At 56.5% G+C, this 15,156-nt stretch overlaps 1 protein-coding gene across 1 annotated transcript; it reads left to right on the top strand.

Moving 5' to 3' along the window:
* Nucleotides 1–1,484: 1,484 nt before the first annotated feature.
* Nucleotides 1,485–8,957, top strand: CACNG1 (calcium voltage-gated channel auxiliary subunit gamma 1). Its single transcript, XM_055574944.1, has 4 exons — nucleotides 1,485–1,862; nucleotides 7,107–7,181; nucleotides 7,921–8,058; nucleotides 8,307–8,957. Exons 1-4 carry the CDS (start codon nucleotides 1,631–1,633, stop codon nucleotides 8,531–8,533), a joined length of 672 nt encoding a protein of 223 aa, XP_055430919.1. The 5' UTR covers nucleotides 1,485–1,630; the 3' UTR covers nucleotides 8,534–8,957.
* The last annotated feature ends 6,199 nt before the right edge of the window (nucleotides 8,958–15,156 follow it).

Here is a 15,156-nt window from a genome sequence, read left to right as displayed (position 1 = left end):
ACCCCATGAATCGCAGCACACCAGGCCTCCCTGTCCATCACCAACTCCAGGAGTTCACTCAGACTCACGTCCATCAAGTCAGTGATGCCATCCAGCCATCTCATCCTCTGTCATCCCCTTCTCCTCCTGCCCCCAATCCCTCCCAGCATCAGAGTCTTTTCCAATGAGTCAACTCTTCGCATGAGGTGGCCAAAGTACTGGAGTTTCAGCTTCAGCATCATTCCTTCCAAAGAAATCCCAGGGCTGATCTCCTTCAGAATGGACTGGTTGGATCTCCTTGCAGTCCAAGGGACTCTCAAGAGTCTTCTCCAACACCACAGTTCAAAAGCATCAATTCTTCGGCGCTCAGCCTTCTTCACAGTCCAACTCTCACATCCATACATGACCACAGGAAAAACCATAGCCTTGACTGGACGAACCTTTGTTCGCAAAGCAATGTCTCTGCTTAATAGTCACCTGTAAATCAATCTACTTTTGTTCTTCTTCACTGAAGTATAGTTACTTTGTAAAGGACAATATAACCTGAAAATCCTTATTACCTGCCATTGAAGTGAAGTCGCTCAATCATGTCCGACTCTTTGCGACCCCATGGACTGTAGCCTAGCAGGCTCCTCTGTCCATGGGATTTTCCAGGCAATAGTACTGGAGTGGATTGCCATTTCCTTCTCCAGGGGATCTTCCCCACCCAGGGCTCAAACCCGGGTCTCCCGCATTGTAGACAGATGCTTTACCGTCTGAGCCACCAGGGAAGTCGTTAATAGAAGGTAAACCTAAAACTGAAAGCCTGGCGTGCTACAGTCCATGGGGTTGCAAAGAGCTGGACACGACCTGGCGACGAACAGCAAAGCTGGAACGACAGTGTCAGCAGCGCTCCAGTCAGGTCCAGCGGGCTTTGCGCCCCTGCGCGAGCTTTGATTTGCAAGTGTTGGAAATGTGTGAAAGACTTACTAGCCCCCCAAGAGCTTTTCTTCTGGACCCAGGTGGAGGGAAGGAAAGAGAACTGACAAGGAAATAGTGCAGGAGCGACCTGGGGTGGCTTGTGGGGGTTCAGGTCTAGAGCGTGCTCCCCTGGGCCGTGGGCGCCAGAGGCCCCGGGTGGGGCCCCCCAGGCCCCAGAACAGAGTCCCATTCACCTGGTTCCAGGCGAGGACAGAGGCCTGTGTCCCTGGGTCTGCACCCTCCCCCAGCTCACTCCTCTTTCAGCCCCAGCAGGAAGAGGCTGGCACGCGTAGCGCCAGGCCTGTGCCCCTCGCCCTCCCGGCTCAGGCCCCCTGAGCCGGGCTCTGAGGGTGGCGAGTCTGCAGCCCGTCTGAGCCTTCTCTCCTGCCCCACCCTGGTGTGCTCCTGGCCCCCGGGAGGGGAGCCAGCCCTGAAACCCAAGGAGCAGCCGTCCTCAGTGAGGCTCCGGGGTGCGCATTAATAGAAGCTTCCTCAGGCCTCTGACACGCCTGGGCAGCTGCTGAGCCCGTCCAGTGGCCTCGCCCACGGCCAGCCCACCCTGGCTCAGCCCGGCACACTAAACTTAGCTTCCACCCCCCGCTGGAGCCACTGCCGCCGCCCCAGCCCGGCTGCCCCCGGCCCGGAAGGACACGGCCGACGGACCCCAGGCGCCCACTGCCCCGGGACCACCATGTCCCCGACCAAAACCCTGAAGGTCCGAGTGGCCCTCCTCTGCATCCTGGTGGGCATCGTGCTGGCCCTGGTGGCCGTGGTGACGGACCACTGGGCCGTGCTGAGCCCCCACGTGGAGCACCACAACGCGACCTGCGAGGCGGCCCACTTCGGCCTCTGGCGGATCTGCACGAAGCGGATCTTCGTGGGCGACAAGGAGAGGAGCTGCGGCCCCATCACCCTGCCCGGGGGTAACGTACCCGCCCCGCCCGCCCTGTGGGAGGACGGGGCTCCAGAGACCGGAGCGAGCCTGGGCGGGGGCGGTGGGCCGGCCGAGGCGGTGCTGGCGGGGCGGGGCCGGGCGGCGGAGTGCGGGCGCTCGTCTGCAGCTAGTCCGTGCGCTGGGGCTCGGGGCTGGTCGGGGGCAGGATGGGCGGACAGACCGCGGCTCAGCAAAGAGAACGCGGGTCTGCAGACAGCCTGGACGCCCGGCCCCCACCAAACGCAGGCCTCAGGTGGAAGGGCCGCCACGGGGGAGTTCATTCCAGGCTGGCGTGCGGACACACTCCGCTAAAGGGTAACCGGGCCCGCTGCAAAAGGGGAATGCAGGACTCCTCCTCCTGAAGGCGGCAGGAGGAAACCCGGCGCGGCCCTCCTGGGTGCCGCCCGAGTGCCCACACAGGTGACTCGTCTGTGAGGCGGGACCGGCTTTGTGCAAGGACTGTGTGTCCCGCGCCTCCTGAACGGGGTCCCCTTCAGACTCAGAAAACGCTCCCTCTCCTGTGATTTAAATGCCTGCCTCACTCTCCTCGTGGTGCGCGAACCACACTTGAAGGCGCTCTTTGTGGAGAACACCTGGTGTGAGGGTGGCCGGCCTCTCCGCAGGTGTGGAGCCTCCACGTTCTCAGCGGGCGGAGGCCTGCTGCGGAAAGAGCCTGGGGCCGCGTCAGAGTCGGGGCTCCGTGCGGGCCCTGCCCACCACCCCCAGAGGACTGGGCGCTGACAAGCCCATCGCAGACTCCACGCCTTCCTTTAACACACCCGCTCAGGCCCAGCAACCCAAAGTCCCCTCCAGCCCTCCTTCCAATGGGGGGCAGGCAACCAGGCTGAGTGCAGGGTCCCGCCTGGTTTTCAGAATTAGTTTGTTATCAGACTGGGTGTTCCTTGAACCCTGCTCTTCAAGGAAGGCACTGCTAAGTCCCCGAAGACCCTGCGGTCTCTGTGGGGGGCGAAGGAGCCCAAACCCCACCCCTCCGCCTCTCACCTTCCTCACCCACCCCCCCACCCCCCGACCCCAGGAAAGCCCTGCCCTGCTCACTCCCACTGGACACCTGGAAGACACAGCGAGTCCCAAGCCTGAGGGCTCTCAGAGGCACGGACATGTGCTCGAGGGTATCATGTAGCCCACATGCCCACGCCCCGCGGCCACTGCCGAGCACACCCATAAACAGATGCACCATCCCGCCAGCCCTCCTGGGCAGGGCAGATTCTCCAGGGACCGTGCATGGGAACGCACTGTTATGGTCCACCTGTTCTTGGCCTTTTAAAGCCTGGTGAATTTACAGAGCAGATGAGCAGGGTGGTGAGGGGAGTCTATACAAGGAGAGGCGAAGTGGGAAGTGACCAGACCGGCCAAAGGGGATGCGCTGGCTCGGCCTGGCCATGAGCCTGAGTCGAGTCAACCTCTAGGCCGCCTTCTCCTGGTCCAGAGTGAATCGCACCTTCCGAGCCTGTGAGCACTGGATGAGCTGTCCAAGTGCACTCCTGCCTTCTCCCCTATCCTTTCTCTGCAAGGGGATGTCGTTTCCCTTCCCCACCCATCCTGCCTGTGCTCTACTGGATCAGCGTTTCTTGGAGGAATAGAGTTCATATGCCTTCTCTCATTAGTTAACAACATCTACAAATACAAGTATAGCACTGTCTGCCAAACGTATATATTACATATGTTACCTTTGGATGACATCAGAAAAAACAACAGTAAGAACCTCCAAAAATTCTTTTCTCCATAAAAACAATGAGAACATTGGCTAACACGGTCAGAATAAACTTTTTCAGAACTCTAGAAGTTAACCAGTCTTGCAGCAATAAGTAAGTGCTTATTCAAAAAAGAGGAGTGAATCCCAGTAGGAACAATGAGGTGTGTGGTGTCTTAAGCTGCTATTCCAGTTCTTTCCTCCCTGACTCTGTCACAGCCTCAAAAACCAACAGCCTGCCATCGGAGTGAAGCCAGCTGCCTGGAAGTCAGCAGAAGGGCAGACCAGGGCCCTTCAAGGCCTCACTCCCAGAGTGCTGTCATTACCTGATCTGTCTGGCGCTCCCTAGAAGTTCGCATTTGCAAGGCTGTCTTTATCTGACCTGACTCTGAGCTCATCCAGTGGAAACAGTCTTTTACCCAGGAGGCATTTGTCAAAAACAATTAGAGGCAGTTGTTTAATATCGTAACTGCCTAAGGGAGCAGATAACAGAGCAAACAATAGGCTAACCAGAAAATTGGAGAATAAGATACGTGGCTTTGAAAAGCCCCAACATATTCCTGGGAATTTAGGAGGCCACGTGGGTCCACAGTGCAACAAGGGTGCACGGGAAAGATCTGAGAAGGCCATAAGCTCTCACCTCTGGCTTATGCAGAGCTGTGTGATGAAAGAGAGAGAGAAGGAGGGAGACAGCACGAGGGAGGGAGAAAGAGAGACAGAGAAGGAAAGGGAGAGAACGAGCCCGGGGCAGAGGAGGTGGGGAAGAGAAAGGGAGAAAAAGGCTAAGGCAGCAACGCAGGCCACTTTGCTGAGTGCTTGGCTGTCTGCTGGCATGGAGCTCCTCAGCAAAAACTGGGAGAGGCATGGCTTTCAAGCATTCTAGGAAATGCCTGTGAGCTGACCACCAAACTACCTGAGCAGAGATTTCAGTGGCCATACATGAACACAGACTTCACATATTTAATTCAGAAATGAAATTTAACAAGCAGCAACAGAAACAAACCCTGAGGAAGAGTGGACATCTAATTTCCACAGTTACATTGTTTAAAAATGTCAAGTTTTTATTTTAAATTTAAAAAGATTACAAGACATGAAGGGGCTGTGGTCTCTGATGGGCATCCACAGGGCCCTGCAGCGGTCCTTCTCCTGGTTCAGCACAGGGGACACCAGTCATCCTCAAGTACTGAGTCAGGAGAGGGGACGGGTGGGAGGGCCCATCCACTCGTCCGAAGACCTGCCACGGAGGAAGGGAACTGGGACCTCCAGACGCCCAGGGGGGGTGCCTGTACTTGTCCCCGCACAATCTGCAGACTGGCTTCCCCAGAGGCTGGTGCTGGTCTGGGGGTGCTGACACCCCAACCGCCACCTGAGCAAGAGGACCTTTGGCAACATGGACGTGCCTGCCTTGGCCGGGTCCTCTATGGGCCTTATGTCCAGGCCACTCGTGCCGAAGGCTTCTAACTCAGGGTCTGCAAATTGTCAGGGAGGCAGCCAATCGTGAAAACACACTTGAATTCAGTCAATTCCCTTCAGAGGGTTTTCAAAAGCAACCAAAGTTGGCCCTTAAAGAATGAGACAGAAATTATTCCTCTGTCCAGAGGGAGCCTCTGGGGGACCCGGCACCTCGCAGGAGCCATTAGAGCAGGTCTGCTGCAGCTGATACCCTAACACACACACGAGAGCTCCCTTATGCTGGACAACAGCACCCTGGCATCACCAGCGGCAGCCACACACCCCAGGTAACTCAGCTCAAAAGGAGAGTGATTTAAATATAGAAGCTCAAAGAAAAGGCTGTGTACTTCATGGAATATTTGCTGCTGCTAAACCAGGCTCCATCTCCCGGGGCCATTCTCTTCCTTCACTGCGGAGCAGCAGTAACCCTGACATTGGGGGGTTGGGGGCTAGAGATTTCAGTGGGAGATGATCATCTCAGGCAGATGGAAGCCTGGACCCCAGTGAAAGCTATGACTGGCAGCAGGCTTTTTTCCAAAAGAAACGAGGCACCAAACACCTGGTGAACATTAAGCTGTGGCCTGAAGATAAAAACCAAATGCAGGCGCAAAGCAGACGCGTCTGAACCGGAGCACAGAGCTTCCCAATGGGGCTCCAGGAGATGCAGGAGAAACGATCCCATGCAGTGCCTCACACAAATAAAAAGCAACATGGTTTAGTTTTTTAAGAAACAAAATAGTATAAAATAACCCATTCATCTACTTCCTAAATCAGCAGTAAAGAACATTAAACTATGCAATAAGCAATAGTCCTTTAATTTTACAGTATATCTAGTTGTAAGAGAGATTTAAAGAGAAAAATGGAGGAGAAATTATATTGAAAATCAGTATGAATTTCTTTGTTCTGTGTTCTTCCTCCACTGCTGCTGCTGCTCAGTCAAGTCAGTCGTGTCCGACTCTGTGCGACCCCATGACAGCAGCCCACTAGGCTCTGCCATCTCTGGGATGCTCCAGGCAAGAACACTGGAGTGGGTTGCCATTTCCTTCTCCAATGCATGAAAGTGAAAAGTGAAAGTGAAGTTGCTCAGTCGTGCCCGACTCTTAGCGACCCCATGGACTGCAGCCTTCCAGGCTCCTCTGTCCATGGGATTTTCCAGGCAAGAGTACTGGAGTAGGTTGCCATTGCCTTCTCCGGAGTTCCTCCTCTGCCCACTACCAAATCCAGATTTTGGGCCCTGTGGCCAACACATGTTTTCCACGGCTTTCCCGGAGCTAATCAAGTGGGCCGAGCAGCTCACCTAGGAGGTCTCAGCTGCGCTGCCTCTATGCTCACAGGCGTGGAGGGCCTAATGCGTGAGATGATGGTCATACGTGGCCCTTCATCCAAGTCCACACAATGGCCCACGCAGCAAAGCCCTTCGGGCGACATTTTAAGGGGGTTGGAGCCAGGTTTCTAAACCTGGCTGAACATCAGAATCTCCTGGAAAGTTCTTAAAAAAGACCTTGCCTGGATGCTGATTGGAAACCAGCCCTGGGTTGTATGTGATCCTGGGTCTGGCAACCCCAGCGGCTCTGGCATCTGAGGGCTGGTAGTTTTGTGCACTGCAGGGTGTTCAGCATATCCCAGGCCACCACCCACCAGGTGCCAGTAGCCGTCTGCCCAGCTGGGACACAGAAATGTCTCCAGACACTGCCAAGGGTCCCCTGGGGACAGAATCAGCCCCAGCTGAGGACCACTGTCTGGCCCTGATTGACCATGTGTCCCACAGTCCCGAACAGACTTGAACTCTAGGCTTCAGTTACCCCATCTGCCAAAAGGGCTCAGTACCCCAGTGCTCTGCACCTGGACTGAGTCAGCCTCAGCTCTCTGAAGATCCTCAGGCTCTTATGCAGCCCCTTTCCCACCAAACTTTTGGTCTAAGGGTGGAAGAAAGATGCTTGTTTCGGCCCAGAGTCAGGGTTTAGAGAGCAGAGAGCAAGCCAGAAGCCCTGGTGGGACTGGCCCGCCCCCTCCTTGCCAGCTCCTGCCCCAGCTGCAGCCCTTTCTCTCAACTGTCTCCCTCCTTTGCAGAGAAAAACTGTTCCTACTTCAGGCATTTTAACCCAGGCGAGAGCTCGGAGATCTTCGAAGTCACTACTCAGAAAGGTGAGCCTGGGTGGAGGGTAGGGATGGGAGGAAAAGTGGATTCTGCCACTCCCTGCTGAGCTGGAAAATCCCTGGCATGAAAGCCCCAGCCTCCTGCTTGATGACAAGCAGCCCCTCCTGAAGTTTGTCAGAGGTAGCCCGGCCAACCTCTGTGCCCAGAAACGGCAGCTCCCACCTCCAGGTGTCTCAGGTCTCTGCATCAGGGCTCCCATGCACACACACGCATGCCCAGGTACACGCATGTACACCCAGACACACATGCACACACATGCACACCCAGGCTCACACTGGCATACGCACACAGATCCTCTCCGGCACCGAGCTCTGTAACAAGCCGCACTCTCATCCTTCCAGAGGCTGCTTGTCAGTCCCAGGACAGGCCACCCTGAGCCTGGGTGTCACCTTCAGCCCTGACTCTGGGAGGGAGATTTCTGCTCCAGGCAGGTCTTAAGCCACAAATCTCCCACCACCTTCTGAGGCCTGTGCCCCTGGAAGGAAGACCTTCATTTTGGTGCCTGAACGACCTGGAGAAGGAATTAAGTCGTGTGGACATCCTGGCCCCATCCCTTACTCATGTGCCACTCGGAAGGAATGGTTTCATCTCTGGCCCTCAGTGTTCTCAGCTGGGAAACGGGGACGACAGAAGGCGGAGCATCACTAACCTGGGGGCAGGCACAGCAGGTGAGGGGACGCCGAGCCCCTCCTGAGGCCCCGGCGTCCCCACACTCTTGTGCCGCAGAGTACAGCATCTCAGCCGCCGCCATCGCCATCTTCAGCCTGGGCTTCATCATCGTGGGCACCCTCTGCGCGCTCCTGTCCTTCCGGAAGAAGCGGGACTACCTGCTGAGGCCGGCATCCATGTTCTACATCTTCGCTGGTAGGATGGGCCTCCCGTAGGTGCGGGGCGGAGGGATGCTCCCGCCCCTCTCCCCAGCCCGCCGGGGTGGGGGCTGGGTTTGGACAAGGCCCGGCTCCAGGCCCCTGCTCCCCATGCCCCCGTGACCCCGCCCCACCCCCCACTACCCCACCTGACTCCCGCACTCACCTTCCCCCCTGGTTCCCCCGCACCCCCCGCCCCGGGTCTGCCCCTCAAGGCCCGCAGCCTGAGCCCGGCTGTGCCCTCAGGCCTCTGCCTCTCGGTGTCAGCGGAGGTCATGCGGCAGTCTGTGCAGCGCATGGTCGACAGCGAGCACACGGCCTGGATCGCGCACTCCCTCGCCTGGTCCTTCATCTGCGCCTGCGTCGCCGCAGCTCTGCTCCTGGTCGGCGGCCTCGCGCTGCTGCTCCTCGCGCTGCCGCGGATGCCCCGCGACCCCTGGGAGTCCTGCATGGACGCCGAGCCCGAGCACTAGTCCTGGGCCCGGGCGCGGGGCCTGCCTCGGGAGGCTGAGCCTGGGACTGGCCGGAGGTGGCGGCGTGACTTCGCGTCCCCACTGCGTGCACACGGCGCGGCGCTTCTCCGGGGCTGGCCAGCGGACACGCGGCGCGGCCCGCCTGGCCAGTGGACTCGGCCCAGCCGGCCGGGAGGGGCGGGGCGGCCGGTGCTGGGGTCCTAGGGGGTCCTCGACCGGCCTCCCCGAGGTTCCTCCGCGGCTCGCCCGCCGCCCCGGGTGCTCAGCTGTGCGAGCCGTCAGCGCCTCTCTGCTTCCTGGTCACCCGACATCCCCTCCTTGGCTTCTGGCAGACCCGACAAGCACTTTTTAACTGGTCTGACGGCGATTTGAAATAAAAACTCTTTGAAACATGCCTTTCCTTGGCCTTGCATAGAGATCGCTTGGGTTTCTGACCACACAGCCCAAGGGCCCCCTTGACCCAGAGGAGAAATGAAGGCATAGGCCCCGGGGATGGTGAGGACTTCTGTGGGGACACGGGGACAGAGGGTCTGTTTACTGGCGAAACTTAGAGGCTCTGAAATCCAATTTCTAACTCTGGGCCCTGGGTTGTCTTCAGGAGAAACCAGAGGCCATCTGAATTGGCAAGAGCGTGAAAAACAAGGAGCGTTATTTCCAGAGCTCCCAGTGCCAGAGGCATCCCAGTGCTGACACAGGGCTCCAGCTGCCCGGCCACGAGGGTCTGGTTTCAGACGCTGGATTTTTGTGGCAGAGAACATTAGGTAGCCGGGCTTAGCAGCTAGACATGAAGGGCCACCTGGAGTGTCATAATTTACACTCTTCTGCCTTTGAATCCCCTGCATTCAGCCAGCCCTTGGGGATGGAAAGCCAGACTAGTGAGCAGAAAGGACCCCGTGCCCCTTACCTTGATCTGTTCCAGAGGCCGTGGCCAGCCCCTTTTGCAGGGACGGGTCAGCAAACTACTAGCTGAGGGTCAATCTGGGGCCTGTCTCTTGCTAAGAATGGTTTTTATAGTTTTAAATGGTTAAGAAACATCAAAGAGGAAAAAAATTTCATGATGTGAAAATTTCATGAAATTCAGATTTCAGTGTCCATAAATAAAGTTTTATCAGAACTGCCAGAGATAAACAAAGCCACAGGTATAGTGGTCAGAACAGATTTTAATCAGTAACACACTATTGCAGCAGGAACAGAATTCAACTGTATGCCCAGAGGTGATCAGAAGTTTTCTAGGGTGGGCAATGGCAAGCCACTCCAGTACTCTTGCCTAGAAAATCCCATGGATGGAGGAGCCTGGTGGGCTACAGTCCATGGGGTCCACACGAGTCGGTCACGACTGAGCAACTTCACTTTCACTTTTCACTTTCACGCAATGGAGAAGGAAATGGCAACCCACTCCAGTGTTCTTGCCTGGAGAATCCCAGGGACGGCAGAGCCTGGTGGGCTGCTGTCTATGGGGTCGCACAGAGTCGGACACGACTGAAGCGACTTAGCAGCAGCAGCAGCAGGCTCTGTAGAGTTAGAGAAGCAAAGGGCTGTCCAGGGGTGGAAGAGGGTGGGCCTGGGAACCCATCTGGGGGTTGTCTAACAGGAGGTGATCCAGTTAGGTGCCGACCCTCACACAGAGGCTGGGAGACCAGGGCCTGTGGCAGGTTTTGGCTGGACAAACAGCAGAGTCTTCAGGCAGCCTTGGATTTTCTCAGGCAGACAGTTTGGGGGGGTGGGGGGGGGCCTGGGGTCATCCTAAGGATGTGGCCTTGAGCAGTTAGAAACTGTGTTTGCATCTTTCCAGGCCAACAGTGAGTGCAGAGAGGGCTGGGGGCGCCGGGCTGGAGTCTGGTCCCTGCGACTCTAGTTCCCACCGGATCGGTGTGAACCAAACGGTCGTCAAACCCTGAGCTTCCATAACGTGTTCACTTTCTTAACTTTTAAAATTCATCAGATCCCACGAGGTAAAGGAGGTGGCAGAGCCAGGACTGGCAACTCAGCCAGATAAATAACATTTAAGTGTGAGATCTTTTTTAAAATGTGGTAAAATATACACAGCATGAAATTTACCACCTTAATTATTTCTACGTGTCCAGCTCCGCCATGTTACCCACTGTCCATGGCTCTTTACATCTTGCCAAACAGAAGCTCTGCCCCCTTTAAACGCCTCCCCGCCACCCACCCCTCCAATCATACACTTTCTGTCTCTGTGAAGTTGACTGTTCAGGTGCCTCATACGAGTGAGAGCAAACAGTATTTGCTCCTCTATGTCTGCCTCACGTCACTAATTAGCGCTAGTTTGTCTTCTTGGGGCTTTGCTCCTGGCGAGTTTCTGGCCTGAATGTGAAAGACCAGCCACCTGGAGGTGCTTGCTGATTTGGCTTTAAGCCTGCCTCTGTCTTCGCCCACAGAGCAGTCCTGGTAGAACCAGAGAGAAACAGAGGTGGGGGGAAGGAGGTGTTTGCAGCCACAGTCTGAGGTCCTCAGCTCTGAGCTTCAGAAGCTCAGAACACCACGCAAGTCACTGATGTAAACAGCTCGCCCTGCCCCATCCCACCCCCGTCCCGCCCCCACCACGCCTCACCACGCCCCACGCCCCCCCCACGCCCCACGCCCCCCCAGCCCGCCCCCCCGCCACGCCCCCCCGCCAGCCCACACACCACGCCTCGCCCCCCCCACGCCCCCGCCACGCCCTACCACGCCCCCCGGCCACGCCCACCACGCCACGCCCCCCGCTCGCCAGCCCACACATCACGCCTCGCCCCCCCACCACGCCCCCGGCCCCGCCCCATGCCACGCCCCCCACGCTCGCCACGCCCTCGCCCCGCCCCACCGCGAGACAGTCGGAAGCCCATCCATGCTGCATGTTCAGTAAAGGGGCGACCCGGCATGTGCCTCACGGGCCGAACGACGTCCGGATAAACAGGGATACAGTCCGGATACGTCCCAGAGGCAGGGAGGTGGCAACGTACGACCCGCTCCACCTAATGGAAAGGAAAATGAGAAAAGGAGCCGACACCAAGGCTGCCCCCACCTCAGCGAGAGGCGGCCCCCAGTCACTGAGACCAGGAGGTCCTACCTGCCGGCTCCAGAAATCCAGGTGTGAGCCCTTAGCAGAGAGACCGATTCCCGGAACACAGAGCCACGCTCTGTGGGTGTCGTGGAAGTGAAGTGACTTCTGCAGAGGACCGGGCCACCTGGCTGGAAGAAGCGTCGTTTTCCTCCCACCTTCTCCAAGGAGTTGGACGGTGTCTCAAGCCCGAAGCAGCGGTCTGCGGGGTGCTGACAGGCTCACTCCGGCCCGTGGCCCCAGGACGGCACGAGCTCGGGGGACACACTTCGGTCTGGTCCTTTTTTCGTCCTGGGCCCACTTCCAGCCCCAGGTGGAAAGCCTTAAAATGACATTTCCATTGCTTTTCTTACGGATGGCCAGGGAAGGTTTGAGAGAGGAAGCGGTGTGTGATGAAGGTAAACGAACTAGCTGCAGAGGAGAGGAGGTGCTGTGCTCCCTCACCCGTCTCTGCTTCCCGCCTCACAGCTCCCTCTTGAAAGGACCTCTGCTCACACTGCGTCCATCTGGACCATCCACGCTGAGCCCTCCCCACCCCCAACCCACCAAGGCCCTTGGCTCAGTCATGTGTGCAGCGTCCCTTTTCCATACAAAGTATGGTTCCCCCGGTCAGGATGTGGACATCTTTGGTGACCATTGTCCTGTCTCATCCCCTGACTACAGCATGTGTGCTGAGCCAGGACAGGACCTGCTTGTGGACAAAACCAGGAATGGGTTATGGACCTGCCCCTCATGGCCTAGAGTCCAATATAGTCAGTGACTTTAAAATAAAGCCAAGTGCTATGTGATTTAGGTTCCTTGGCCGCAGGTGGTCTGCCCCCTTTCAGAAGCTGCTGGAGTCCTCCTTACTCCCTAGGGCCCAGTGTGGACATGCCTCTAACCCCTCTGTGCAAAATTCATGCTTTCTTCCATGTGTGGCCTTGACACTGGGCTCATATTCCCAGTTCCTACCCCATTCTGTGTGGTTCCCTGCACCTGCCTTGGTTGGTGATATTTTCCTGAGTCACCCTGGCAGCTAGAACCTTCCCCACCCAGTCAAACACTCCTCACAGTGCCCCTGGGGTGGACTGGCACATCAGACAGGTGTGTGAGCTCGAAGAGAGCAGGGAGGAGAGCGTAGGGGTGCTCCAGAGAAGCAGCAGGACACGCAGGGAGAGGACCACCGGAGCTCACTGGGGACCTGGGCCATGCCCACAGGGCCCACAGCCCTGTGGCTCACCCTGTGCTGGGCCTGGGCCCCTGCATCCGCCACAGCGGAGCTCGTGGCTGCGGGCCTGGATGAGATGGGTTTTCTTAGCTGGAACACGTCAGCCGGCAGCCTTTAAGAACAGACAGGTTTCTGCTGAACACCTGAAACTGACACAGGTTCAATTAAAAGAAAAAAAGGAACAGATAGATTTCTACAAGGCCTTTGCTGGATGATTCAAAACTACCTTTAATGACACTAGAGCACAATTTTTTTTTTCAAAATGCTGTCTCTTCCACTCTTTAGCACAACCAGCAGGAACGATGCAGGTTTTAGAAGGTCTATAGCAGGGTCCCCAACCTCCGGGACCTAGTGCCTGATGATCTGAGATGGAGTTGATATAATAATAATAAAGTGCACAATAAATGTGATGCACTTGAATCATTCAGAAGCCACACCCCCTCCACCCAGTCCTTGGAGGCCAAAAAGGTCCGTGGTGCCCCAAAGGTTGGGAGCCGCTGGCCTGCAGGGTTGCAGGGAGGAGAGCTGATCTGTCGGGTAAAGCCTGATCGCTTACACACCTGCCAGCAGTTCCCTGTTACTTTGGTTCCAGGTCACACCGCTCACGCTATGCCCAGTCACCAAGTTAAAAGAGGACTAACTCCTTAAAACTTTGAAGGGGAGACTCAGCCAAGAGTGCCCACTCCTGCTCAGTTTGTAGAAACATGTGCCTGTCTGGATTCCAAGCCGACGGAGGACCTAACAGCAGGTGCGTTTGAAGAGCAGGCCCAGGGACAAGCCACCTAACCCCATACTTCAGGCCCTTCCCCTGTGGCTTCTGCTCATGTCTAGAGGGCTTGTCAGAGATGCCTCAGATTACATTTCTGTCCAACTAGTGGGCAAAACAGCAAACCCATTCTCCTCTGGTTTATTTGCAGAGGAGCCCAGAGGGCAAGTCACATGACCAGCCAGCCAAGCCCACCTTCCAGAGCCTTGGCTGGTTCACCCCATCATCACACTAGTGTCCTCTCTTCCCAGGAATTAGCCCCACGGTCTCCCAAAACAATGGTTTAAATCAATTTACAGAGCATCCGCTTTAATGAGCTAAGAGTGGGCTAACACCACAGACTCAGCAAGCTGTAGCTCCCATTCTATTTAGTCACCTCCCTCTGTGGATTTAAAATCCACCAGAGCTTCAGACCAAGGGGAATGTCATCACTTTCCCAAAAGTCTGTGTGGTAGGTTTAAGCCTACATACCGGGAGATGCTAAGGTAGGCAGCATCCATCAAAGTTGACGTAACCATGGCGAAGCTGTCAAATAGAGGGTTCCAACAGGGACACCTGGGAAGACACAAAACACTGGTGACTGTTAAAGCTGTGTCATTGCTGGGGGAGCGGAGCGGAGTGGACGGGGATGTGGCTGCGCCCCGGGCCATGGCTGCCAACAGCAGCCGGCGTCCGGCCGCACCACACTGGCAAAGGGCATCCGTGGGGAGGGGAGAGGGTCCTTACGCCTGTCTCTGAATCCACCCCTCTGAGCTGCTTCCGCCGGCATTTCAGGATGTGCTCTGTAGAAGGTGCAGAGCCTACGCTGTAGGTCTGGGGCCTCGGGACCCATCTGTCACCCAGAAGCTCACCAGCTCCCAACTCGAACACAAAAATTGTGGTAACGCAAATATAAGGCCCTTAGAGGAGAAGGGAGCTAATTCCAATTGGGGAGTGTGGGAGGTGAATTTACAGAATCCTGAGTAATAAGTAGCATTCCCCAGAGCAAGCCTGGGTGTCTTTGTGCTGAAGGGTGTGCTCCTTGCTGAGAAGCAAGAAAGGGCGAGGGTTCATCTAGGGAAGGAAGGGGAAGCAGTCTGACTTAGGGGTCTGTGTGCAGTACTCTCGAGTCCAACTAAGAAGTTGAAAGTGCAACAGGAAACTATGGAGGGCTTCCCGGTCAGAGTGGCACCATCAGATCCACTTCAGAAAGGTAGGTCAGCTGCAGTCTGCAGGTAGGGTGAACTGGAACTGAGGCCATGCGATCAAGAGGTCTCCATCCTCGTGGGAAGTGGTTTGTTAGGACAACACCGCTGTGTGCATCAGGCACCAGAGCCCACGACAGACCCTGCCTCAGCTCCAAGGCACAGGAGCGTCGGCGCGTTCCAGTTTAACCAAGCTCCATTTCAGCGCTGCCCCCAAAGCTGACTCTCCATTCTTCAGCTCAACCCACACTCCATACAGAATGATCCCCCGCCTTGCAGTTTTGATGAAATCACATTCTACTTTCATTCTCAGAAAAGTGCTTCAAAGAGCACCAGTAATACACAGGAATTAACACCTGGGAGAGTCTTATTTGCATGTTTCCCAGTGAAAATTGGTCTTGGTTACTC

Source organism: Bubalus kerabau, chromosome 4, assembly GCF_029407905.1.
Source record: "Bubalus kerabau isolate K-KA32 ecotype Philippines breed swamp buffalo chromosome 4, PCC_UOA_SB_1v2, whole genome shotgun sequence".
NCBI lineage: Eukaryota > Metazoa > Chordata > Mammalia > Artiodactyla > Bovidae > Bubalus > Bubalus kerabau.
Note: the sequence above shows the minus strand (reverse complement) of the source record. Positions and strands in the feature narration are given on the sequence as shown.